Genomic DNA, 22,020 nt, shown 5'->3' with positions numbered 1-22,020 from the left:
TAAACATGCTTTCTATCCATTTGCAGCAGTTGTAGAGTTCTGACTTTCGTAATGTATGATACGGTATGGTATGTTGAGGATGGTGGTTCGTGATTATTGATTACATGAGATGGTTTCAGTTACATTTATGTTCAAGTTGTTGGTTGCAGGGTAGAAAGATATATGTGTTTAAGTATAGGTGCTTATACATAAGTGTTAAGGTTACTTACGTATATGAATTTACTTAACCTTGTGGCATACTCCTTTCTAATGGCTCAATTGCATAATCCTTAGAGTCGGCTTATTATATGTATCCAATATGGCTTGCGAGTACCTTCGTACTCACACTGCTCTTTCAGGTTTGTAGGCAATGAGGGGTTAGTTGTCAGCTACTTCATGTCCGTCAATGCTGGCGGTAGGCAAGAGTAGTGTTGTCTACTAGTGTGGCGTGCATTTGGGTGAAACCTAAGGGCATGTGGCTTCACTTAGTCATTGTTGTTCATAGGTGTTATTTTTTTGCTACGTAGTTTCTCTGTAAACTGTTGTAAATTCTATTAACTCTAATGCTTGTAATATAATATTAATTACTCGCTCTTTCTTAAGTCTTATCATGATGTTATGTTGGAAATGTATGTGTTCCAATCTTAGGCACAAAACACGTACCTGGACTACCGGAATGGTATTCAGGTTAATTATTGTAGTCATGATTATGTAAATAATTAACTTAATGATTAATTAGAATATTATTTGGACAGTTTCTCACATTTATCTTGTAAAGTTTTTAGATCCGATTAAATTCTAAGTGTCATAATTCACCTCACCTCTTAGAATGTCACCGATCTCTACAGTTGGTATCAGAGCCGGGGCTCACACTTTTCATAAGGATACGCTATTCAAGTAGCATTTGAGACCCCAATGCCTAGTGAGTTGCGACGTTTGGGGTTTGGGATGGATACCCATAGGGTTCTACTTTTCGATGGCACAAATTTTTTCCATTGAAAAATTATAATGACCTATTTTTTTGCAAGCCAAGAGTTTAGATATTTGAAGAGTCACCGAGATGGGCATGAGGTCACGCATCACCAACAAGGTGAAACAATCTGAAGCTATGGCAAAGAGTATCATTTTGTCATCTTTATACCCCGATGCATTTAAAAGAGTTTATTATCTCACCAATACACATGATATTTGGAATAGTCTCATTAGAATACATGAATACCCAAAAGATGTGCGCGATGAAAAATATCATGTGCTAGTTACTAAGCTCAGTAGCATCAAACAATTGTCCCATGAGAGTGCTAATGATATGTATTCTCGTTTGAATATTCTTGTTAGTGAGATCAATGGGCTAGGTTTGAAGCAAATTGAGGATGATCAAGTGGTGAGAAGAATACTTTAAGCTTTTCTTTCAAAGTACAAGTTGATCATCTCCATCATCTACGACAAGTGCAGCATCAAGAAGATGACTCCAAGTTAAGTAATCAGCAAGATCACCATGAGATGACCATAAAAATGAGGGTGAAAACTTCTTTCTTATCCGACACCAAAAGCCTTGCTCTCATAAAAAAGCAAGCTCAATGCCAACACATGAAGGTAAGGATGAGGAGATAAGAGCAAGAGTCAAATTCAAGTGAAGATGATGGTGACCAAGATGAAGAGAGCAATGAAAAAGATGATCAAGACACATCAAGTGATGAAGAAATTAATCTTAAGATTACCAAGCTCTTCTCAAGATTAGAAAAGAACATGAAGATGATCAATGCTAAGATTGATCATCCTATCTTTATTGAAGATTTGGTTAACATAATTGATCATATTAAGAAGGAGAATAAGACTAAGAACAAGAGGGAGATAAGGGGAAGAGTCAAAGCATTCGCAAGCATATGAAGATGGATGAGCGATGATGAAGAGTTAAGCTCAAGTGATGAACCATCCACTCCTCCAAGAAACACTTTTCTTCAAGGTCATCATCACGCAATCGTTATGCAAGCCATCTCACAAGTGCCTTATGGCCAAAGGTATGAATAACGATGTAAGTGATGATGAATCTGTTGAGGATTCCCCCTCTTATGATGAACTTCTTGTTTTGATCAATGAGCAACAAAAGCCTTAAAGAAACAATCAAAAGAACTTAAGAAATTCAATACACTTAGTGACATTCATGCTAACTAATTATGAATAACTATTGAGAAAATTTAATTTACTAAACAAGAAGTATGGAGAGTTTAAGGCTAAATTTGAGTGCATTGAATCTCAAACTAAGGTCCCTTTAAAGCAATCTACTTCTTTATTTAATTTTAATCCTAAGGTAAATGCTTCCACTTCTTGTGATGATTTTATTGATTTATCTAGCTCATGATGAGATTTGTGTTGAGAATATTGTTTTAGAACCACTTAAAAACTTATTGCACAAGAGAATGATGAGCTCAATAAAGAAGTAGAGAAGCTCAAGAAGGACTTTGCAAGATTAAAGGGCAAAAAACATGTCCTACCTCCTCAAAATAACCGTGCTACTATGGTGAAGAAGGTTGCAGAGGGGTCGACCATGACATGCTTCAAATGCCATCAAGAATACAAATTCTTCCAATGCAAGCAAGTGAAGAAGGAGACTAAGGAGAAAAATAAGATGATGAACCTCTCCAACAAGACCTCAAACCTCTACACCAAACCCAACTACGAGGTCAAGACCAAAAGCAACTATTACAAGCTCAATAAGAATGACAATGGTGAGGTATTTGCACATATGGTTGGATAAAAAGACCGGAGGTAGAACCAACCCATTTGAGTGCCCAAGGAAGTCATCACCAACATAAAGGAGCCCCAATCAGTTTAAGTTCCAAAGAAGACTTGAAGCCCGAAGAGAACATGGGGATTTGGAGACTTGGCTTATAAAATGGAGTTAAGATTCAAGCAAAGAAGCCAAGTGTACAAGATTGGACACTTTGATAAAAAATCATGATCATCATATACCAAATCTCCATCCAAAGGTAAAAGAGGTAATAGTAGCTAGATTCACGTTCATGCATTTTATTTTGTATCTAACTTATTTGCCTTGTCTAGGATTGCATATGCATATTTTAATTTATTGCAATGCCTAGTGTAGGTTTTTATATGGTAGGTTGCTTGTGTTTCTCTCTAACCCATGAGAAGCCTACATTGTTTTCTTGTTGTAGGTTCCTTTAATGACATATTTTTCAATTGATATATTTTATGTGCCATGGGTCCAATCTATAAGATAAATCCCCATTGTTATTAATAACAAGTGCATATATCTCATAAGTATTAAACACTTGTATGCACACATTTAGGAGAGCATATCCTATAGATTGTGATTTTAAGACTAACATATGTTACAAGTCCTCGGATGTATGCAATGCTTAAAGGCTTCAATTAGTATTATTATCAAAACTTTTGTTCATTTAAACTACCTCCATGCATCATATATCTTAAACTTCCTATCTTGATATATTGTCCAGTTGTGCATATGTTTCTTTCTTTTCATATATATACACACATATAGGGGAAGTTTAGACTATATTATGCGAATTTCATGAATTATGATCCATATGCTTTCATTTCTATTGATATCAACATATTCCATCAAATTGAATCCCTATAGTTGGTATCTTTTAAATTGAATCCCTACAAGTGGTATCATTTTATTGGATCATTGTTCATGAAGCTCTCTCCTATGTGCCCTAATATTTTCCCTTGAGTTCAACATGTGTTTATAGCCTTTTTGGGAGATTATTGACAAAGAGAGGAAATTTTGATGACCAAAGTAAGAAGCAACATAAGATACCAAGATTGATAAAGGAGAAGAAAAGGCATGATGAAAAAAGCTCTTGCATGAGTTGATCAAGGGAGATAGCGGTGTTGGGGAAAGGGGAGCCACAACAAAGGGGGACTAAGTGGTGAGAATATGCATCCAAGCAATGTGGTAAGACTTTATACTATTTATAATTGGTATCATTTATTATTTATCACTTGCTTTTGTTGTGTTGTCATTAATTACCAAAAAGGTGGAGATTGCAGCAAACATGCCCTTAGGGAGATTGTCAGATTTACTTTAGGGTGTGTATGTGATTCTGGTGATTAATGACAACATATTCAGTGGGACTAACATGTGTGCCAAGTATATGCTTTAGTAGGTTTCATGGATACAATGTTTGGTCAAATTGGAGAAGTCCAGGAGATTTGTTCTTACCGGATGATCTAGTGTAATGAAGGCTATACTCACCGGAGTGTTTTTGTTCAGAGGTTGTTCAATCCATCAGAAGGTTCGTTGCTTGAGTTGAACTCAATAGAGTATTGAACCGGAGCTTCTTGTATAGAGAAGGTTCCAAGCGTGAAGATCGAAGAACATCTCATCAGAATGTCTGGTGATTAGCATTGAGAAACACCAGAGTGTTTTTGCTTACTGGCAAATGAAGTTGACCTCAATGGAAGGTCCAGTGCTTAGAAGAAGATACATAGCAGAACAATTTCCTGCAGAGGTGTTTCCATGTACTGAGGAATGAAGATCAATTGATCGAATGGTCCAGCATTTGTGTTATGTATACCAGAGTATTACCACCAGACCATTTCTACTAGAGAAGGATCCAAGTGTTAAAGAGGGAACATCAAGGCACCGGATAGTCCGGTGATCAATGCTATGCATACCGGATGCCTATGCTGGAGCATTTTACATAGAGAGGTTGCAGAGGCTTGGATGGCTTAAGAATACTCACCGGTTAGTCCGGTGATTAAGATGAAGGTTACGCCAAACAGTCTGGTGTTCACAGATGGTTTAAGTAGGGGTTCCAACGGCTATATTCTGAGGAAATACTCACCGGATGATCCGGTGTTAGTACCACTGTTCTCACCGGATCATCTGGTGTTCACAGTGAATTTGAGCCATTGGGGTAACGGCTAGTCCCTGAGGTTAGGGCTATAAATACCTCTCCACTCAATCATTTGAGGCTGGAGTCCAGAAGAAGCTCATACACATTAGAGAAGACATCCAAACCACCAAAATACTTAAGTGATCAATCAAGATGATTAAGAAGAAGATTAGTGACTGATTAGTACTTATAGTCCTATAGAGTGTATTGTTAGGTAATTGCTGCCTAAAGAATAGATCAAGGAGTGATCCTAGCTTATACTGAGAGGTACGTCGGCACCATAAAATCTTGATAACTTGCCGACAACTTGAGCCGAAGTTGCTCAAGCTTGTTGACCCTCCGACTTGGTATGGAGCAACGACAAGATACATGTACGAGGACGCAGAGACTCTTACCTTGGTGGCTCAAGCGCCGAAGTGATCATAGCGGCAAATGACCGAAAGCAAGGCTAATGGTGAGACCTTGCCTTCGTGGCTTGGTGACTTATCCGGGTTGAGGTCTTATCTTTGTGACTTGATGGCTCAAAGGTCACGACCCGATGCTGACCGAGAGCATATCCTTAGCGGAGCTCCAACGTAGACTATAAGTGGCATTCATGCCATCGACACCACAGGATAAAAATTCTTGTGCAGAGTTTAGTCTCTCTACCTTGTTTACATTTCCGCATTTACATACTTGCAAACCTTCCTAGATATGTTGCAAGCTATTTTGTTCGGTAGAGTAGACACACTAGATAAACCTAGAACAGATTTAGATAGAATTGATATAGATTTATCTTGTGAAGTTTTTGGAGCCGATTAGATTTTAAGTGTCCTAATTCACCCCTTCCTATTAGGATGTCACTGATCCCTATAGGATGTTTGGGGATGAGCTCGGGGATGATGTGGGGAACTCGTGGGCGACCTTCTCCTTCAATCTTCAGCTTCCATTGAGCTCGAGGTGGAGTGGTGAGGGAGCTCTCCTTGCTCTCTCTCTATCTCTCTCTTGGGTGGGGAGGGAGTGAGAGGTGATCGATAGGTCTTAAGTGGGCATTCATAGCGGTCAGACCATAGGGATGCCCGATCAGACCGTGCGCTAGTCCACATCCAAACAATTCCTACTCATAAGTATATGGTGGAAATGTGAGACGTTTAACAACATAACATTTTTAAAAAGTTTTGAACCCTAAAACAGAAGTTGGAAACAATAAAACATGATGTCATGGTGCATATGCATGCTAGATGTCTAGATTGGTGTTTACAGGGTGTGACAAAGTTGTACATGTAAATTATGACTTTTTTTATTTTAATAAAGGTTTCACTAGTTACTCTATAAACCACTGATTTTGTCTGTGTGACGTGGGAGTTCTACCAACGAGGAGTGGCCTATATGTTAAGTTACATGTACTAATCAGTTCATCCAAAAACCTAAGCTGACGGGGAAAGGTGGACAATTCACTTATACTTCAACAATCCCTCTCACATGGAGGCTCTCTAGCCTAAGCTGATAAGGCTCTCTCAGGCCTCAGATGCGAAAATAGGAGTTGACTGTAATTTTTTGTTTAATCGCACCCGCCAGGACTCAAACTCGAGACTCCTGGCCCTGATACCATATTGAGCTGCATGCACTAACTAGTTTATCCAAAAGCCTAAATTGATAAAGATGAGTAATTCACTTATACTTTAATACTATAAAATATGAAGCCTCAATAAAAGAGGTGAGTGTCATAGATATGAAAACAGTCCGAGGGACTTGACCTTCGGTTTAGTAGTTAGGAAGAATAAAGTGTCATTGTGTTAAGATGAAGAAAGAAAAGACATTTGATTAATTCAGGCCAAGGATAACTAAAACCTGGTTGATGGAGGTATAAGCAAAAGAATGGTAAACAATGACAAATAACTTACCATGTGTTTGGTTGGTTGAACCAGGGGCAATCCTGCATGGGCCGGTGTAGCTCGAGGACGTGTTTGGATGGGTATATGGTTCATCATCTAGTATGAGGATAGATAGATTTCAAGCATATTCTTGCTAAATGTTGAACCAACCGGTGCGCTCAAATCGGCCGAACGACCGCTCTGTCCAGGATGAGTTGTCCGTATGAACAGTATTGTGTTCGTCTAATGCTCCAAAAATCAAAAGGTGATCTTTTGTTGCTCAAAAAATCATAGAACTTTTTGTACGTGTTTCATAATCAATGTGAAAGCTATTTTAATTGGATTCACACAAAAAGCGTTTGCAGAATTGAAACTAAAGTTCTTCAAAAAATGCTACTTTTATAAATTCTAACGATTGTTAGGAACTAAAAAAATTCCAAAAATATGGAAAAATTTACTAATATTCTTCTTATGTGATTGGCAAATTTCTAAAATTATTTATAACCCTAGGTTAAATGGTGAAAAAATGAGTTCTTTTGTAATACTCCATTTATATGTATTTTTATCATCCTATATAGCCCATTCAGAATCAACCCATTCGGCCAACCAAATAGAATTTTGTACTAAATTATCCCATTTCATACAACCAAATAAATACATTCTTGTACCATCCTATACACCTAACCAAACAATCTACTTGTACCACCTCATTCAGATCATCCTGTCTAGTCCCATCCTATTCAGGACGATCTATCTCATTCAACTTCATTTAAACAACCAAAAGCTATGTCGACGTCAATTACTACGATCGAAGAGTTGAACCAACTTTCTTCTCATGAGTCAATGCGTGGTATAAAAACAGTGGACTCTATAAAGTTCTAAATAATACATATTTTTTCCAAATATAAATATAAGCACCAGCTAGTAATTGTATGGCAATTAAACAAAGTTTCCATAATCATTACATAAAATTATGAACATGAAACACTTATAACATTAGTGTCAGTTTTCATATATGGGTAACAAAAATTGGCATTTACACGTGAAAGGTGGATAATATTTAAGAAATGGCTAGAACCGGTACAATCGTATTGGACTTTGGATCGAAGCAATGGGCTGTTTGGTTTAAACACAAATTTACTATGAAAAGCAATGGGCTATTTGGTTTAAACACAAATTTACTATGAAAAGGTCAAGCCAAATTTTGACATGCTAAAAATCAGGGTCACCAATTTGACGGCCAAAGTTTTGGCTAACATTGGCCTCCAAAATAAACTAGTGGCTAAATAAGAGGGGTGCCAAGCCAAATTTTAGCAGCCAACTAAATAGTGGCCAAATTTGATCAAAGCTACCAAATTTTGATTTAATCATATTGAGCACACTAGGATAACAATCCAAGCAGGCCAATGTTGGGTCATCTGCTCGGTTGCTTCGGTGGTGTCCCTTCTTCCACACTAGAAGCTGCCCGCCTGTTTGGTTGTAAACCCGGGCCCACGTGGCAGCGGCCACTGTGCAGCCACGAGGAAGCTGAAGCTGACCGGCACCGCCGGTTCGCACCCTCCACCTCCTTCCTCAAAAGATATTTTCTTTCCCTTTTCTTCTCGCCTTCCTCTCCAATTGCTCCGCTCCTTGGTTCGTGCTTGCTATTTCGCTTCTCATGCTTTGGCTTCTTCCGATCTGTGCGCCACATAATCCCTTGATTGACCTCAGAATCTCGTTCCTTTACTAGATAGGTAGATTTCTTGCTCAGCTCGGATTTGTTTGTCCTCTTCTTCTTGCCTTGTCCTGCAGATTTCGGTGTCCAATCGCTCCAAGATTTTGTACTTTTCTGTTTTGCTTGATCTGTTAGCCTTTCTTGCTGTCTTGTCCTTTTCTCTGTGTAAGAGCTCAGTTCTTGCTTCATCCTCTCGTTCTTTCATCAAATTCGATTCCATTTCCGCTTCTTGGGGTCACAAATTTATTCCTTCTGTTGCGTTGGTGAAGAGAAAGGCGCAGTGGAAGTTACGAGGTAGCGAAGTTGAACTCTGATTCTTAGCTTAATTTGCTCGCCAAAGATGAGATATTTGGGAGTTGTATGGTCAAATCCGTTCTCAGCACCGATGTCTCCTTTGACTCTTCTCCCTTCTCTCGTCGTCCTCCTCCTGTGCTGCTCGCCTCTAGTTATCGCTTCCATCTTTGAGCCAACACTTTCACAGGCTGCTTGTGGAGACGACCAAGTTGCCATCTTGGACGCCTCTGATGGCCTCCTCAACCTGTCGGTCAACGGGGTTCTGGTGCCGGACCGTGTTCTTGGCTGCAAGAAGCTCCGCTCGTACTTCAGGAACGGTTGCCTCCATTGCAGCGAGCTGTCGGATGCGTGGAGGGGTGTTGTGAAGCAATACTGCGGCCAAGGAAGCGAATCGAGCTATGGTAAGTTGGTTCTAGCATGCTCTTTGTTGCCGAGTCAGATATGATTTCGACAATTAGGTTTGGCTGCCTTCCAATTGCTACCCTACTGTAATAAAACTATGGTGCAAATTGGAAATCATCCTATGCCTACTTCAATCATTTCTTTTAGGACTTGTAAGAAAGATATGGCTTTGATGTGCATCAAGCCATTTGATGGCATTGCGTTGTCCTGTATGTGCTAGAAACGATGAAGAATGGGAACTCTTTTAGGACTCTACTAAGGTGTTTAATAACACCTGTAAATTGTTGAATCTTTTAGTTGAATCCACATTTGCTGTTCCTAACACTCCTGTGTATCTTTTAGTTGAATCCACATTTGGAAAGTGCATCGCCTAATGGTAATTCGATTGGTGAGAAATATGATATCAGATATACCTCAAAGTTGCAGATGAATCACAAACGTATTCATTCAGTGACATTGTGAAATGCTTGATTGAAGTATGACAAATTTTGGGGTCAGGTTCGCTATACATGTATTGAACTGAACAAAGTGATAGTTTTCGGGTGCCTATTGTAATTTCTGCATTATAACCTTCTTGGACATTATGATTGTTTTCCTTGTTTCTGATATAGCTGTTAGTTGTCTCTTATGAGAGGTCCACTGTTCCTTACATGTCATGCAAGTGTGCAAAGTCGATTGCAACTTGCAGATGACAAAGATTTTTTGCTCGGTCGTTTCTCCTCATTTTATTTTTTTATATCTTGTTAACACTTCAGCTCAAAATGTACCAAGGAAGCTTTTGCGGCAGCCCACAGCGAATAGTGCAAAAAATGATTATGATCCATGTGGAAGCATGAGCTTGCATGAAACTAATCAGGATACCAATGATTCTTCAGAAAAAGAAGATCATCTCCTGGCTGTGCCAGGTGTGATTCTCCTATGCTGTGGTTTCATGCTTCCATGCTTTCATGCCGAAAGAAAAGAAGCCAGCAGGCACAACACTGCAACGATTCAGCGCAATGCAGGTGAGTCTATCTTATCTGCAATTCTTGCTCTTTGTTAAACCAATTCTTGTTGTCTACTCCCCTCAAAAAGTTCTTCGTTTTTTAGTGAACTCAAATGCTTCTTATTGTGTACTGAAGGGGTCTAAACACATCAAAGAATGGTTGTCCTGCAAAGGCCCTACTAAAATTGGAGTAGGGTAACTTGATCTAAATGTTTTGAAAAGTTCTGTCTAGTTCATTTACAGTACTTGCATGTAAATTTCTTGCACTAGACTAGGAAAGAAAACTTTGTCATAGCCTCTCCTTGAAAACGGTGAACGGGTGTACATTTGCAATTTAGTTTCACTCGTTTATCTTCTCTTATTGCTTTTCTTCTATATCTTTATTGAAAATTAGTCCTGATGGTGCTATTGTTGTTTGAGAAATGGTTCTCTCTTTTGATATGGATTAGGCTATTTCCTGTGAATATTGCTATTTATTTATTATCATAAGTTGTTCGAAAATTCAAAGTATGCTGTCATGTTTATCAAGATTTGAATACATATGATAGTTGTATGGAAAACCAGGGTTATAGTAACTTGAACCACTGCTGCTTGTACAATTGTAGATATCGGGATAACTCACCTCTGCGACTCTGCCTGCATTGAGATGTAGCTATATTTATTTTTTATTTTTGGGTGTTTGGGATTATTATGATTTATGAATGGAGATTGGGCTAAGTTATAATCATCATATGTCTTTGCCTTTTTTCGAACATAAGTACTTACCAGTTACCAGCCAAAACTACTTCAATGGTTCAACTACTAAGCTCATTTTCATAGTTTTTCTTCCAACTCGGTAGCTGTCTTGGATGAAAGCGACATCTAATTATTCTTTTAAAATGCTATATAATAGTCCATAAAAAATATGACAAGCTCTGTCCAGTTTTAGTGGCTCACTGACAAAACACCTCTTATCTGCTGCTATCTTCACACTCCCATACTGTAAATCACGTAAGCTTGGATGTCTCAGTTCTGATTGGCACCTCTTGGCTCTTGCTGTTCTATAATTTGTATTATCTATATTGAATAATGGGACAGTAGTAATATTATATATCACTGTAACATTGCTGGAATGTTGACCTTAACGACAATTTGTGTCTTCGCAGTTGAATCAGTTTCATCCTTTGAAGTAAGCACATCGTCTGAGAAGGTCCCACCGACTCCACATCGAATACCTCCAAGTCCGTCTAGATTTGCACCGTCGCCACATATAGCTAGAGTTGGATCTATGAGCTTAAGCATCCAGCAGATTCTCAGGGCAACCCAGAACTTCTCACCTTCATTTAAGTTAGGTGAAGGAGGATTTGGAATGGTCTACAGGGCTGTATTGCCAGATGGCAACGTTGTTGCAGTCAAGAGAGCTAAAAAGGTAGTCCAAAGCTACCTCATGTTTTATGTTTGATTGTTACTATCTTGTGAAGTTATGTTGGGATAAATCTGATTCCTCGTCAAGTGATGTGGACTGTTCATGTTTCACTACGTGAAAAACAGATAAAAGAGATACTAAATTAGTGACGGGTCCTAATATGACCCGCCACTTATGTTAAAAGTTACGGGTCATAGTTGTGACCCGTCACTGATAATTTGTCATCAGTGACGGATCATCTTAAGCCTGTCGAGTCATCAGTGACAGATCATCCTAAGTCAGTCATAAATGACGGGATCAAGTTGTGACCCGTCACTAATGACTAACTCGTCACTAATGACCAGTTTTGATGAAACAGAACAAATAAATGAATCTTAATTAGTCAATCATTAGATGTATTAGTCAATCAGTTTGATGAAACATTAGAGCCCATCAACTCTTCAATTCTTTTACATAGTTGTGACATATCTAATATATCCTTCATAATGTATCAATTATAAATCTAGCTACTATATTAATTAAAAATAATAAATATATAATAGTTGTCGAACAATGTATTTTTCCTATATCCAAAAGTAAAATTTGCATTTATTTGTAAGCCATAAAATGTGTAGTAAAATGGTAAAAGCAAATATTATTTCTAAAGCAATTTGATTTATAGTAGTGTATTCATAAATATTTTTATTTTATTTTTCTCTTATTTTTTCTCACCTTAGCAACACTAGAATAGGAACCAGTGTATATTTCTGCTCGTTTGAAGTAAGGGGAGCCTTCTTTAGACACAAACGCGCATTCCAAAAACGGTACAGAAACTTCTGGAGGCGAGAATTCAATCTTCCAAGCCACTTTTGGCCTAAACAATTCGCCGAACCCAACAAAGTGGGCGAGAAATGGATGTAACTTTTTCTGTAGATGTCCGTAGAGTAAAAAAACGTCGAAATTGGAGTCTGTATGCAAAAGTTATGCCCGTTTAACCAAAGGCACTCTGGATCAACTGTTTTGTATCTAATGAACATTAGTAGCGGGTCATTAATGTGACCCGTTACTTATTACAGTGACTCGTCACTTATGACCTTCAGCAAAAAGCTTAAAAGGATAAAATATCCTGCTCCCTTCAGAACGCACGTGAGGGTGATGTAGTAAGGCTGCTACGCGCACGAGGGTATGTCGCGAGTTCGATTCCCATAGAACGCACATTATGAAAACAAAAAATAGCAAGGGACATGTGGCGAGTGGTGATGGTCCTGAGTTGGGTTGGCTTGGGTGAAAAATTATTTTTTAAACTCTTTTTTCGTGTCCAAAAAGCACGAAAACCTTTCGTCAGTCATAAGTGACGGGTCATAACTGTGATCTGTCACTTATGATTTGTAATAACTGTGACTCGTCATTTATTACATCCATTAGTGACAGGCTAAGTTTTGACCCGTCACCAATGACCTTATTGGTGACGGGTAATGACTGGTCATCAGTGACTCGTTAGGGGTGACGGGTGCAGGACTCGTCACCCATATCGATTATGACCTGTCACTTTTGAGCTTTTTTCATGTAGTGTTTATTTCACTATACCTCGTACAGTTTTGATATTTTGTCTGGCAACTATGGATAAAGTTTTTTTTTTTTCTGCTGTGCTATGCATAACAAGTTCTACTCTTTTTTACAGGATCAATTTGCAGGTCCGAGGGATGAGTTCAGCAATGAAGTGGACTTGCTTGCTAAAATAGACCATCGCAATTTGGTGAGGTTACTGGGTTTTACTGATAAAGGAAATGAGCGTATTATCATCACTGAGTATGTTCCAAATGGCACCCTTAGAGAACATTTAGATGGTAAATTGTATTTTCCATTTGGTTCTCTTCACTTCTCAATTTCCAGTTTTTAAGAGCTTAAATGTTTATATGTATTCCTCCATTCTGCAGGTCAACATGGAAGAGTTCTGGATTTTAATCAGCGCCTAGAAATTGCAATCGATGTTGCTCATGCACTTACTTATCTCCATCTGTATGCAGGTAGGCTATCTACTTCCTACATACTTAGTTGCATAAATATTGATGCAATGTGCTTTTCCTGTACTTCCATCCAATACTTTTCACCATTTTACCTCTGAAATGTTTCGGCAGGCCAGCAGATTAGTGTTCCTATTACAAGTACCATTATCATTATCCAGTAATTCAATTTAGAATAAAATGAGAGTGAATTTCACAAAGGTACACTAATATTGTAAAAACTATCACAGAACCACACTTTTAAAGATCAATTTCGCAAAACTACACTTTCAATGTTACTTTGTATCGCAAAACTACACTTTTAAGTACCATTTTCTTAGAACTACACTTTTTCTGGTGTTCTGTATCGCAAAGCTACACATCTACTAACATTTTGTATCATCAAACTACACTTTTTGTCATTTGGTATCGCAAAACTACACTTTTAAAAGTGTACTTTTCTGAAATGGGATGCTAATATAAGTGTAGTTTTATGATATAGATTCTTAAAGTGTGTAGTTTTGTGATACGAAATGACAATGAAAGTGTAATTTCATGAAATTTATTATTAAAAGTGTAGTTTTGTGATACATAAGGACAAGAAAAGTGTAGTTGTGTGAAATAGCTTTGTAAAAGTGTAGTCTTGTGATAGGTTTTATAATCGTAGTGTAGTTTTGTGAAATTTACTCATAAAATGACTAGTTGTTATGGGTGGAGATAACTGTTCACGCGTGTGAATAGTACCACGCGGTACTGTAGCAACGTCGGAAGTTTAGTTTTGAAGGTCAGATCAGTAGAGATATGTTAGGAAAGTCGGATTAGGAGAAGTAGGCAAGTTGGATTCAGTTAGGATTGAGTTAGAATTGGCACGAAGGAATAAACGAGTTGTAATCAGATTGGCACTCTGTAAGTTACAGATGGCCGGCTATATATAGTTGGTAATAGTTGTGTATTATCAATCAAGCAAGAAGAATTAATCTAGTCTCTCTCAATATTCGTCTCCCTCATCTATAGTCTAAATCTCTCATCCCTAGCAGCTGACGCCGCCCAGCTATTCTCCCGGCGGATGTTTATCCCCGTTATGATCTAAGGTTCGTAACACTAGTTTTTGTGGGAAGAGAAATGTTGATTCCATCGAATCATTTGGTTGCATTATGTTTTAAAAGATAGCATAGTTCGGTAATTTTTTGCATCGGTTATGCTCATTATGAACCATTTTTATTCAATAAATTTTGTTTTGGGAGATTTTTTGAAAAGGGACTGAAAACTTCTATATTTTGAACAGAGAAGACAATAATTCATCGCGATGTGAAGTCATCAAACATCCTGCTGACAGATAGCTACCGGGCTAAGGTTTCTGACTTTGGATTTGCAAGAAGTGGCCCCAGTGACACAGAGAAGACACACATATCAACGAAAGTGAAAGGCACAGCTGGCTACCTGGATCCTGAATACCTGAGAACATACCAGCTAACTCCAAAGAGCGATGTCTTCTCATTTGGCATATTGCTTGTAGAAATTATTTCTGCTCGCCGACCCGTAGAGCTGAAGCGAACCCCTGAAGAGAGGATCACAATCAGATGGGTATGTGTGGATGATTTATTTCGTTTCCATTTCTCTTTCTCCGCAATCTATGCTTGAGGTGTGGAATTGATCTGAAATGAAATTCTAGTATCAAATTACCAGTTTATAATAGTTCTAGTTGAAGGTTTGTGCTTCTCTGATATTGTGAACATAAAAGACCATGGTTTTTTCGCGCAACTCCTCTAGAGAGAGACAATCTCAGTAGTTTTAGGGGGATAAGTCCATTTTTGATAGTTTGAGGTTGCAAAATGGACGATTTTATAGTTCAAGGTTGGAAATCAAACTGACCAGAGTTTCAGGGGTTAAAAATAGATATTTTCCTTTTTTTTAAATTATTTATCTGTTTTGATGTTTTCACTCTTGTGCCGATCTTGAAATAACTGAGTACATGAGACTTTGTATTTCTGCTGTTGTGCAGACTTTCAAGAAATTTAATGAAGGCAACACAAGAGAGATACTGGACCCGTTGTTGGAGGATCATGTGGATGATGAGGTGCTTGAAAAACTCCTTAGCTTGGCATTCCAATGCGCTGCTCCAACGCGAGAGGACCGTCCGACCATGAAGGAAGTTGGGGAGCAGCTGTGGGAAATACGGAAAGAGTATGGAAAGAGCATCAGGAAGGTGTGAAAATCATGCAGAACGTGCTCTTTCAGGCTTTCCTGAAAATCATCGCCCAACCATGCAAATCTTTACGCCGATGGATACATATCTGATGATATGTTTCTGACTTGACAAATATGGTCTGAACAATGTACAGAGAGTGAGATAACATCGCCATCAATTTGTATCTCCTTTGTTTATCGGTTTGCAGTGGACGTCCCTATGGAGTTACAATTCTTTTAGCGAATGTGTATTTGGGAGTTCTCACATTTCTTGTTACAATTTATGTGAATTGGAGCAGGAAACAATCAAGTAAAAATAGGCTCTAGTTGGGTTAAAAAATAAAGTGATATGTTACTGGTTCACATTGATATGATATTATGATGCATGTAGCCGCACAAGAGTCGCGTAGTGTTTATAAGTTCGATACATGAATGGATTGTGTAGCTATTGGCAGAAACAGATGGAATATGAATCCAGTATTGTTTAACAAATATGTTCGAATACATATTATTTTGATGCATGTTAAACAATTAAGTGCTCAGACTTGAGTAAGTTATCCATGGTTGTCAGGATTGATATTAGATCCCCTATATGACGTAGATTAGCATGTGGATGCGGGTTGAAATTTCTTGGGATTGTTGATCTGAAGGTATGGTCACATATGACCATGCTCAGGATCGGGTAAGTAATACTACGATCTTAACTAGAAAATATGTTAGCTTGTGAAATTTGATATCACCTTTTGGGTCTGGTCATGTTGTTCCGAGTTCAAGACAATTATCTACTAGAAATATATAGTAACTTATATTTAATGATAGCCTATGAGGCAATATATAGTACATAATAAAAACTGTAACAACATATAAAAGAAGGATAAGTACTCTATATTCTTAACACTCTTTAAATACAAGGTATATGCAATAGCGTTATATTTCAAAGATGAGATAATAAGTAATAAGCTTAGATAGAATAAAGCTACTACATCCAAAATCCGCTTCGTCAAAGCCGTCGTAGAGTAGTCTTTAATCCTATCGAATCAAACGGAAAAAGTGCAAAACGATACACAAGTAGAGTCGTGATGACAACAAAAGAATGTCTTTTATCAAAAATTACAAACTAAGCAATAACGAGTAGCAGGACAATAAATAAAGTTATCACTAAAGCGATGGAAAGACCTAGATGGCATAATTACATCAATAACGATGGGAAATTATTAGCTAAATAAAGATGAATATTTGGGTAACCCACAAAAGTAAATGACCAATGGACGAAGAAATATGTGGACTCACACGGCATAAACGAAGTCAAAGAAAGACTGGCACTTGGATAGACGCAACGAAATTGCAAAGATTCTAATACGAGACGAAAACACTAGCAGGCAACAGTGAGAAAACAAAAGCTAAAGCTAGACATAAGAGCACTAAACAAAAGGACTAGTAGTACTAAATCACAGCTTAGCATAGCAGCAGCAGGACCAAATAGCAACTATATGAAGTGTAGTGAAGCATACGCTACAATTGTTCGAGATCTGATTGTAAGCTAGGAGAAGTAAACCCATGTTCTTGCCTTCCATACCGGCCTGAGTCCCTTCATTGTCAATCTAGCAAAGCCCAGCCCACTCGCCAAGAGTTTTAGCACTAAGCACAATAACCAGATGAACATTGTGCTCAGCGCATAGTGCCTTGACCAGAGCAAGCATGCAAAACTGAGCAGCATGCTTCTCAATGGCCTTGGTAGCATCACAAAGACCCTTCACAAGCCCGTCATGAGCACTTGACTTCTTCATCACGGCACAAGAAGGGTGGCAGCAACCAGATCCAGAGGGGAGCAGCCCGAGAAAGAGCGGCAGGCTGCGGATCCAGCATGAGACAGCCCGGGGAGGATGATGGGCAGCCCGAGCGGGGTGAGACGAGGATCTGGCAGGATAAGTTAGTGGCTCGAGGCGGCAGAGCCTTTTTGATACAGTCATTGAATCTAAGCTAAGGGGCGTCTAGAGTTGTCAGGATTTTTTGCTCGAGCAACTTGAATCTGAGCCGCATCGAGTAGGGTCCTGATGTGATTAACCATAGGGGTTAAGGCTTTCGTTGGATCCAACTCCGAGAAGGATCTTCGAATCAGGTGGGCTCTCTGGACATTAGCATCCGGGGTACTAAAAACATCACTGTTGAGGATTGGTTGCGGTTGAGCTGATGAAGCCTCACGGTGACCGTTTTGAGGGAGTTCGTCCCTTGAGCCGTGGGCTGCTGCAGATGGAGGTGCTACAGGTGGAGGCATGCTTACCGGAAGTCATCGTTGAAGGCTCCGTCGATAGAGTTGTGTCAGGGGCATGTAAGGCTCCAACTGCAAATGTCTCTAGTGGTAACATAGTACCAAGGTCATTGGCAGCGACTGCCACTGCTGGATCTGGAGGGGCTTCTGTCCTGTTATCTGCAATGGCGTTTTGATCTACCACCACTGGGTCGATAAGGGGGTCTCGACAACTCCGGCCATGAACACGAATTGATCTGTTCGGCTGTTCTGGCTGTTAGAAGAGCTGTCGTCGCCGCCCTTGTCGCTGTTGGTGTCCATGCATTAGATAATGTTAGGATATTTGGGATCCCACTTAATATTTCCCACCTCACAGTATGCATCCAATGGCCTAGACTAAAGAATACCAATGTGGATCAGTCCACCTTGATTGTCCCAACAAAAATCCATAGTCCCGATTATGATCTTAGAGCCGGTGGGAGGGGACTCAAAGATGTCCGCTGCCGACTTGAAGTGGTCATAGAAATCGATGTCGAAGAATCCGACGTGGATGTGGACTCGAGACATGATCGATCCTGCAAAACAAAAGAAGGCCCCGACCTGGCGCGCCAACTGTTGAAGATTAGTTCCAAACAATGTGTCCGTAATTTGACAGGGGTACCTTCAAGATCAGGGATTAAACACGAGACGAGACACACGATGTATATTGGTCTGGGCCCCTGATTGGAGTAATACCCTACATCCTGTGTGGGTGTAGCTGTTGCATATTGGTTATCTTGAGTACAAGCAAGGTGGCTAACCTATTACAAGGAGTAGATCGGATCTAATCTAACCTATGGCCAAAGTTTCTGAGTTCCTCCTATGCTAAGGTCTTGATGCTTGCCTCGAGTTGCTTCAGCCAGGTCCTTCCCCGGGGGGTCTGTGTCCCAGCCGAGCTCAATGCATTAACACCGGTTTCTCTTCACGCCTTTGGGGATGACATATGGGAGCCGCTAGAATGGGAAGCTATTCCTTGGTCAAAGAAAAAACAATTCTATTGGGCATGACGTTTGAAGCTGTACCATTGGTGCCCGAAGTTACCATTTTTGGTTGAATTCTTAGTTTCCGCTAGGTGAACTCAGCTTATGACCGGGATGATTATGATGTTCTTGAAGTTTCTTATCACAACAAAGTTTCTAGAACCTTAAAATCCCTGGAGGGGAATTTTAAGTGGTGTTCTTGTAGATGGACATCACTAGAACTTTCTCCTTAGTCGAGGAATAGACTTTTTGGTAGGCTTTTGTTTGATAGATGTAATGAAATGTTACTGTTATTTCACTATTTCCTTATCGATGAAATAGAGTTAGCATAAGTAGGCATATAAACCATCCTCAAGACTTGTTGATCGAAAATTCATTGATATCTGAAAACTCGATTGGACAAATCATTAGATAAATGGCTCTCGAGTAACTACTTGAGGTCACAACAACAGTGAGGAAAAGATTAATATAGAATTAGGAAAAAGAAATATCATAATACTTTTTGTAGACTTTCACCGACATGCGTATTAACCATCATGTAGACACGAACCCGATAGAGAAAATGTGAGAGACTGACTAGGACTTTCAGAACCTTTATCAACTGTTAGGCATGAGATGTCTCATAATCTCTTATCCTGTTATGTTGTATGAGGTGTAATCGTATGTCATCAACTCAACAAATGACTTTGTTAGTTCTATTCAATGTGCTCGATGCAAAGCCAGATAAAACTTTGTAAAAAATATGTATTTACGAAAAGTACGGTGTTATTATGTATCCCCCGACTCTATGGTCGAGGAGAATTTTACTTGATCAAAGAGTAGAAAGGAACATGCATGCATTATTGAAAGTGTATGATGTTGTAGCCCTCGACTATCTGCTCGATGACTGAATCGAGTAAAGAGTAAAGCTATAACATCGAAAGTATGTGATGTAGCCCCTGACTCTCGGTTTGATATAATAATCAAGATAGAGAGTAGAGCATATGCACCAAAATATACTTGACGTGGCCCCTGTCCCCTTGCTCCATGACTGAACTCAAGTAGAAAGTGGAGTATAAACACTGACATTATACAACATAGAAAGTGGAGCAAGAAACACCAAAAAAGTATGAGCCTCCGACTCTCCACTTGACAGCTTGATCTAGTGGAGAGTAGAGCATAAGCATTGAAAGTATGCGATGTAGCACCCGACTCTTTGTTTGATGTGATAACCAAAATAGGGAGTAGAGCATAAACATCAGCTTCTATTTCTCGACTGCCTGCTCGATGGCTCCAGCCCCCAAGTGTGTAGTTGAGATTATGTTATGGTCATCAAGCGAATTCAAGCGGTTGGGTAGGTGGGAATTAAAAACCCACTCCCACTCATGCTCGTTTTCATTGCAACCCTTGATTTGACGTGTCATAACTACTATGCACCCTTCTTTACAGAAATTAGATAGGTCATAACACCGCAGCGACATCTCAACTTTCGCTAGACGCGTTGTGTGACCGAGGCAGCCTCGTCATCATGCCCAACGTTATCGGATCTTGATGGTCTGTTTACACAGTGCGACTCGTTCTCGCCACTATAAATAGAGGGGAGTCAAGGTCGCTTGTCTTTCACGTCGTCTCCTTCCTTTTTGCTCTACACATCGTCTAGTAGAACTCGTAGAGATTGAAGCCATGGCGTCCATTCCAATGTCATCCCACGAGCCAAGCCCAGATTTTGCAAGAGACAATTCACTCGTCCTAAGGCCTCTTGCCATCTCGAAGTCCGCGATATCGAAGGTCAGCTTTTAGGTACAGAAGTTATCGAGATGCCAAACGTAACCGGCAACTCGATCTGGCCCAAGGGCATGGTTGATGAATTGGGAGTTATGCCATGGAAAGGCTTGACTCCTGCCTTAAGTTCTGACCTCTGAATTCCCATCTTGTCTAAGGTCTTGGCGAAGATGAGATTAAGTGAACTTCCTCTGTCAAACAAGGTCCGAGAAACTTTGATGTTGAGGATAGTTGGCTAGACTACAACCGAGTATCGACCAGGGTGTGAAACTGCAGCTAGATGATAAACTTGATTGAAGGTGATCGAGAACTCTGACCACTTGAGGTATTAAGTAGGCCCAATCGAAGTTAGATTGACCTCTCATTCGACCACCTTGTACTACCTTTTAGACTCATACGTGGTAGATCTTTCGAAGATATGTACTAAACTTTGGTCGGCCTCATGGAATTTGGGCTCTTCACCCACAGCATTTGGCTTGGCCTGCTTCTTGTTACGCTCAGCTGCGATGGACTTGAGTTTTTTGTCAACCTTCTTTTTGATAATGTGGCATTTGTCGAAGTCGTGTTGGTTGGTCTGATGGATGGGACACCACTTCCCACCACCTCAACTCAAGCCTTTGTTGTGCCTAGTGTTGCACGACTTACTCCTGTCGATCGCGGCTATGGTTGTATCTAGACCCTCGTGCTTGTTGCGGGGTTTGTTCTTCTTCCCCTCGTTCTTCGAGGACTCAGGCTTGTCGTTACTAGATTGAGGGTTCTTGGCATGTACCTGGGCTTCTGCTCGCTTTGCACACTTGTCAGCCAACTCGAAGAGCTTTTTGACCGTATGGATCTTTCGAGTAGCCAGCTTCCTGAACAGATCCGTGTCCTAAACGCCTTGCTTGAAGGCAATCATAACTAACTCATCAGAGATGTTTGGGATCATGTTGTGTCTGTCGCTGAAACGATGAATGAAATCTCTATGGGATTCGTCCTTACCTTGGTGCAACTGGTGAATGCCGTTTTCCGTTCCTGAGTGCTTGAATGTGCCTTAGAAGTTTGCTATGAACCAATCCTTAAGCTCTGCCCATGATCAAATCGACTTGGGCAACAAGTTAAGCAACCAGGACCTTGCGGGTCCATCAAGGGCAGTTAACAGGTAATTGACCATTACCCAGTTGTTACCACTGGCTGCTCGAATAATAGTGGTATAGATCTGCAACCACTCATTGGGATTGATCTTCCCATCATACTTCTGGATCAGACCCGCTTTGAACTTCTCGGGCCCTTGTATTGATCGAAGCTCGTGTACGTAAGCTTCACAGCCTC

The 22,020-nt window shown here is 39.7% G+C and overlaps 1 protein-coding gene across 2 annotated transcripts; it reads left to right on the top strand.

Moving 5' to 3' along the window:
* Positions 1-8,269: 8,269 nt before the first annotated feature.
* Positions 8,270-16,190, top strand: LOC133901360 (calmodulin-binding receptor-like cytoplasmic kinase 3). Of its 2 annotated transcripts, none has more exons than XM_062342714.1 (7): positions 8,270-9,124; positions 10,001-10,129; positions 11,256-11,518; positions 13,176-13,341; positions 13,432-13,521; positions 14,783-15,081; positions 15,500-16,190. In XM_062342714.1, exons 1-7 carry the CDS (start codon positions 8,770-8,772, stop codon positions 15,707-15,709), a joined length of 1,512 nt encoding a protein of 503 aa, XP_062198698.1. In that variant the 5' UTR covers positions 8,270-8,769; the 3' UTR covers positions 15,710-16,190. The 2 variants fall into 2 exon arrangements, with proteins under 2 accessions (XP_062198698.1, XP_062198697.1); XM_062342713.1 differs by having other exon boundaries at positions 8,271-9,124; positions 9,881-10,129.
* Positions 16,191-22,020: the final 5,830 nt, after the last annotated feature.

Source organism: Phragmites australis, chromosome 20, assembly GCF_958298935.1.
Source record: "Phragmites australis chromosome 20, lpPhrAust1.1, whole genome shotgun sequence".
Taxonomy (NCBI): Eukaryota; Viridiplantae; Streptophyta; class Magnoliopsida; order Poales; family Poaceae; genus Phragmites; species Phragmites australis.
Note: the sequence above shows the minus strand (reverse complement) of the source record. Positions and strands in the feature narration are given on the sequence as shown.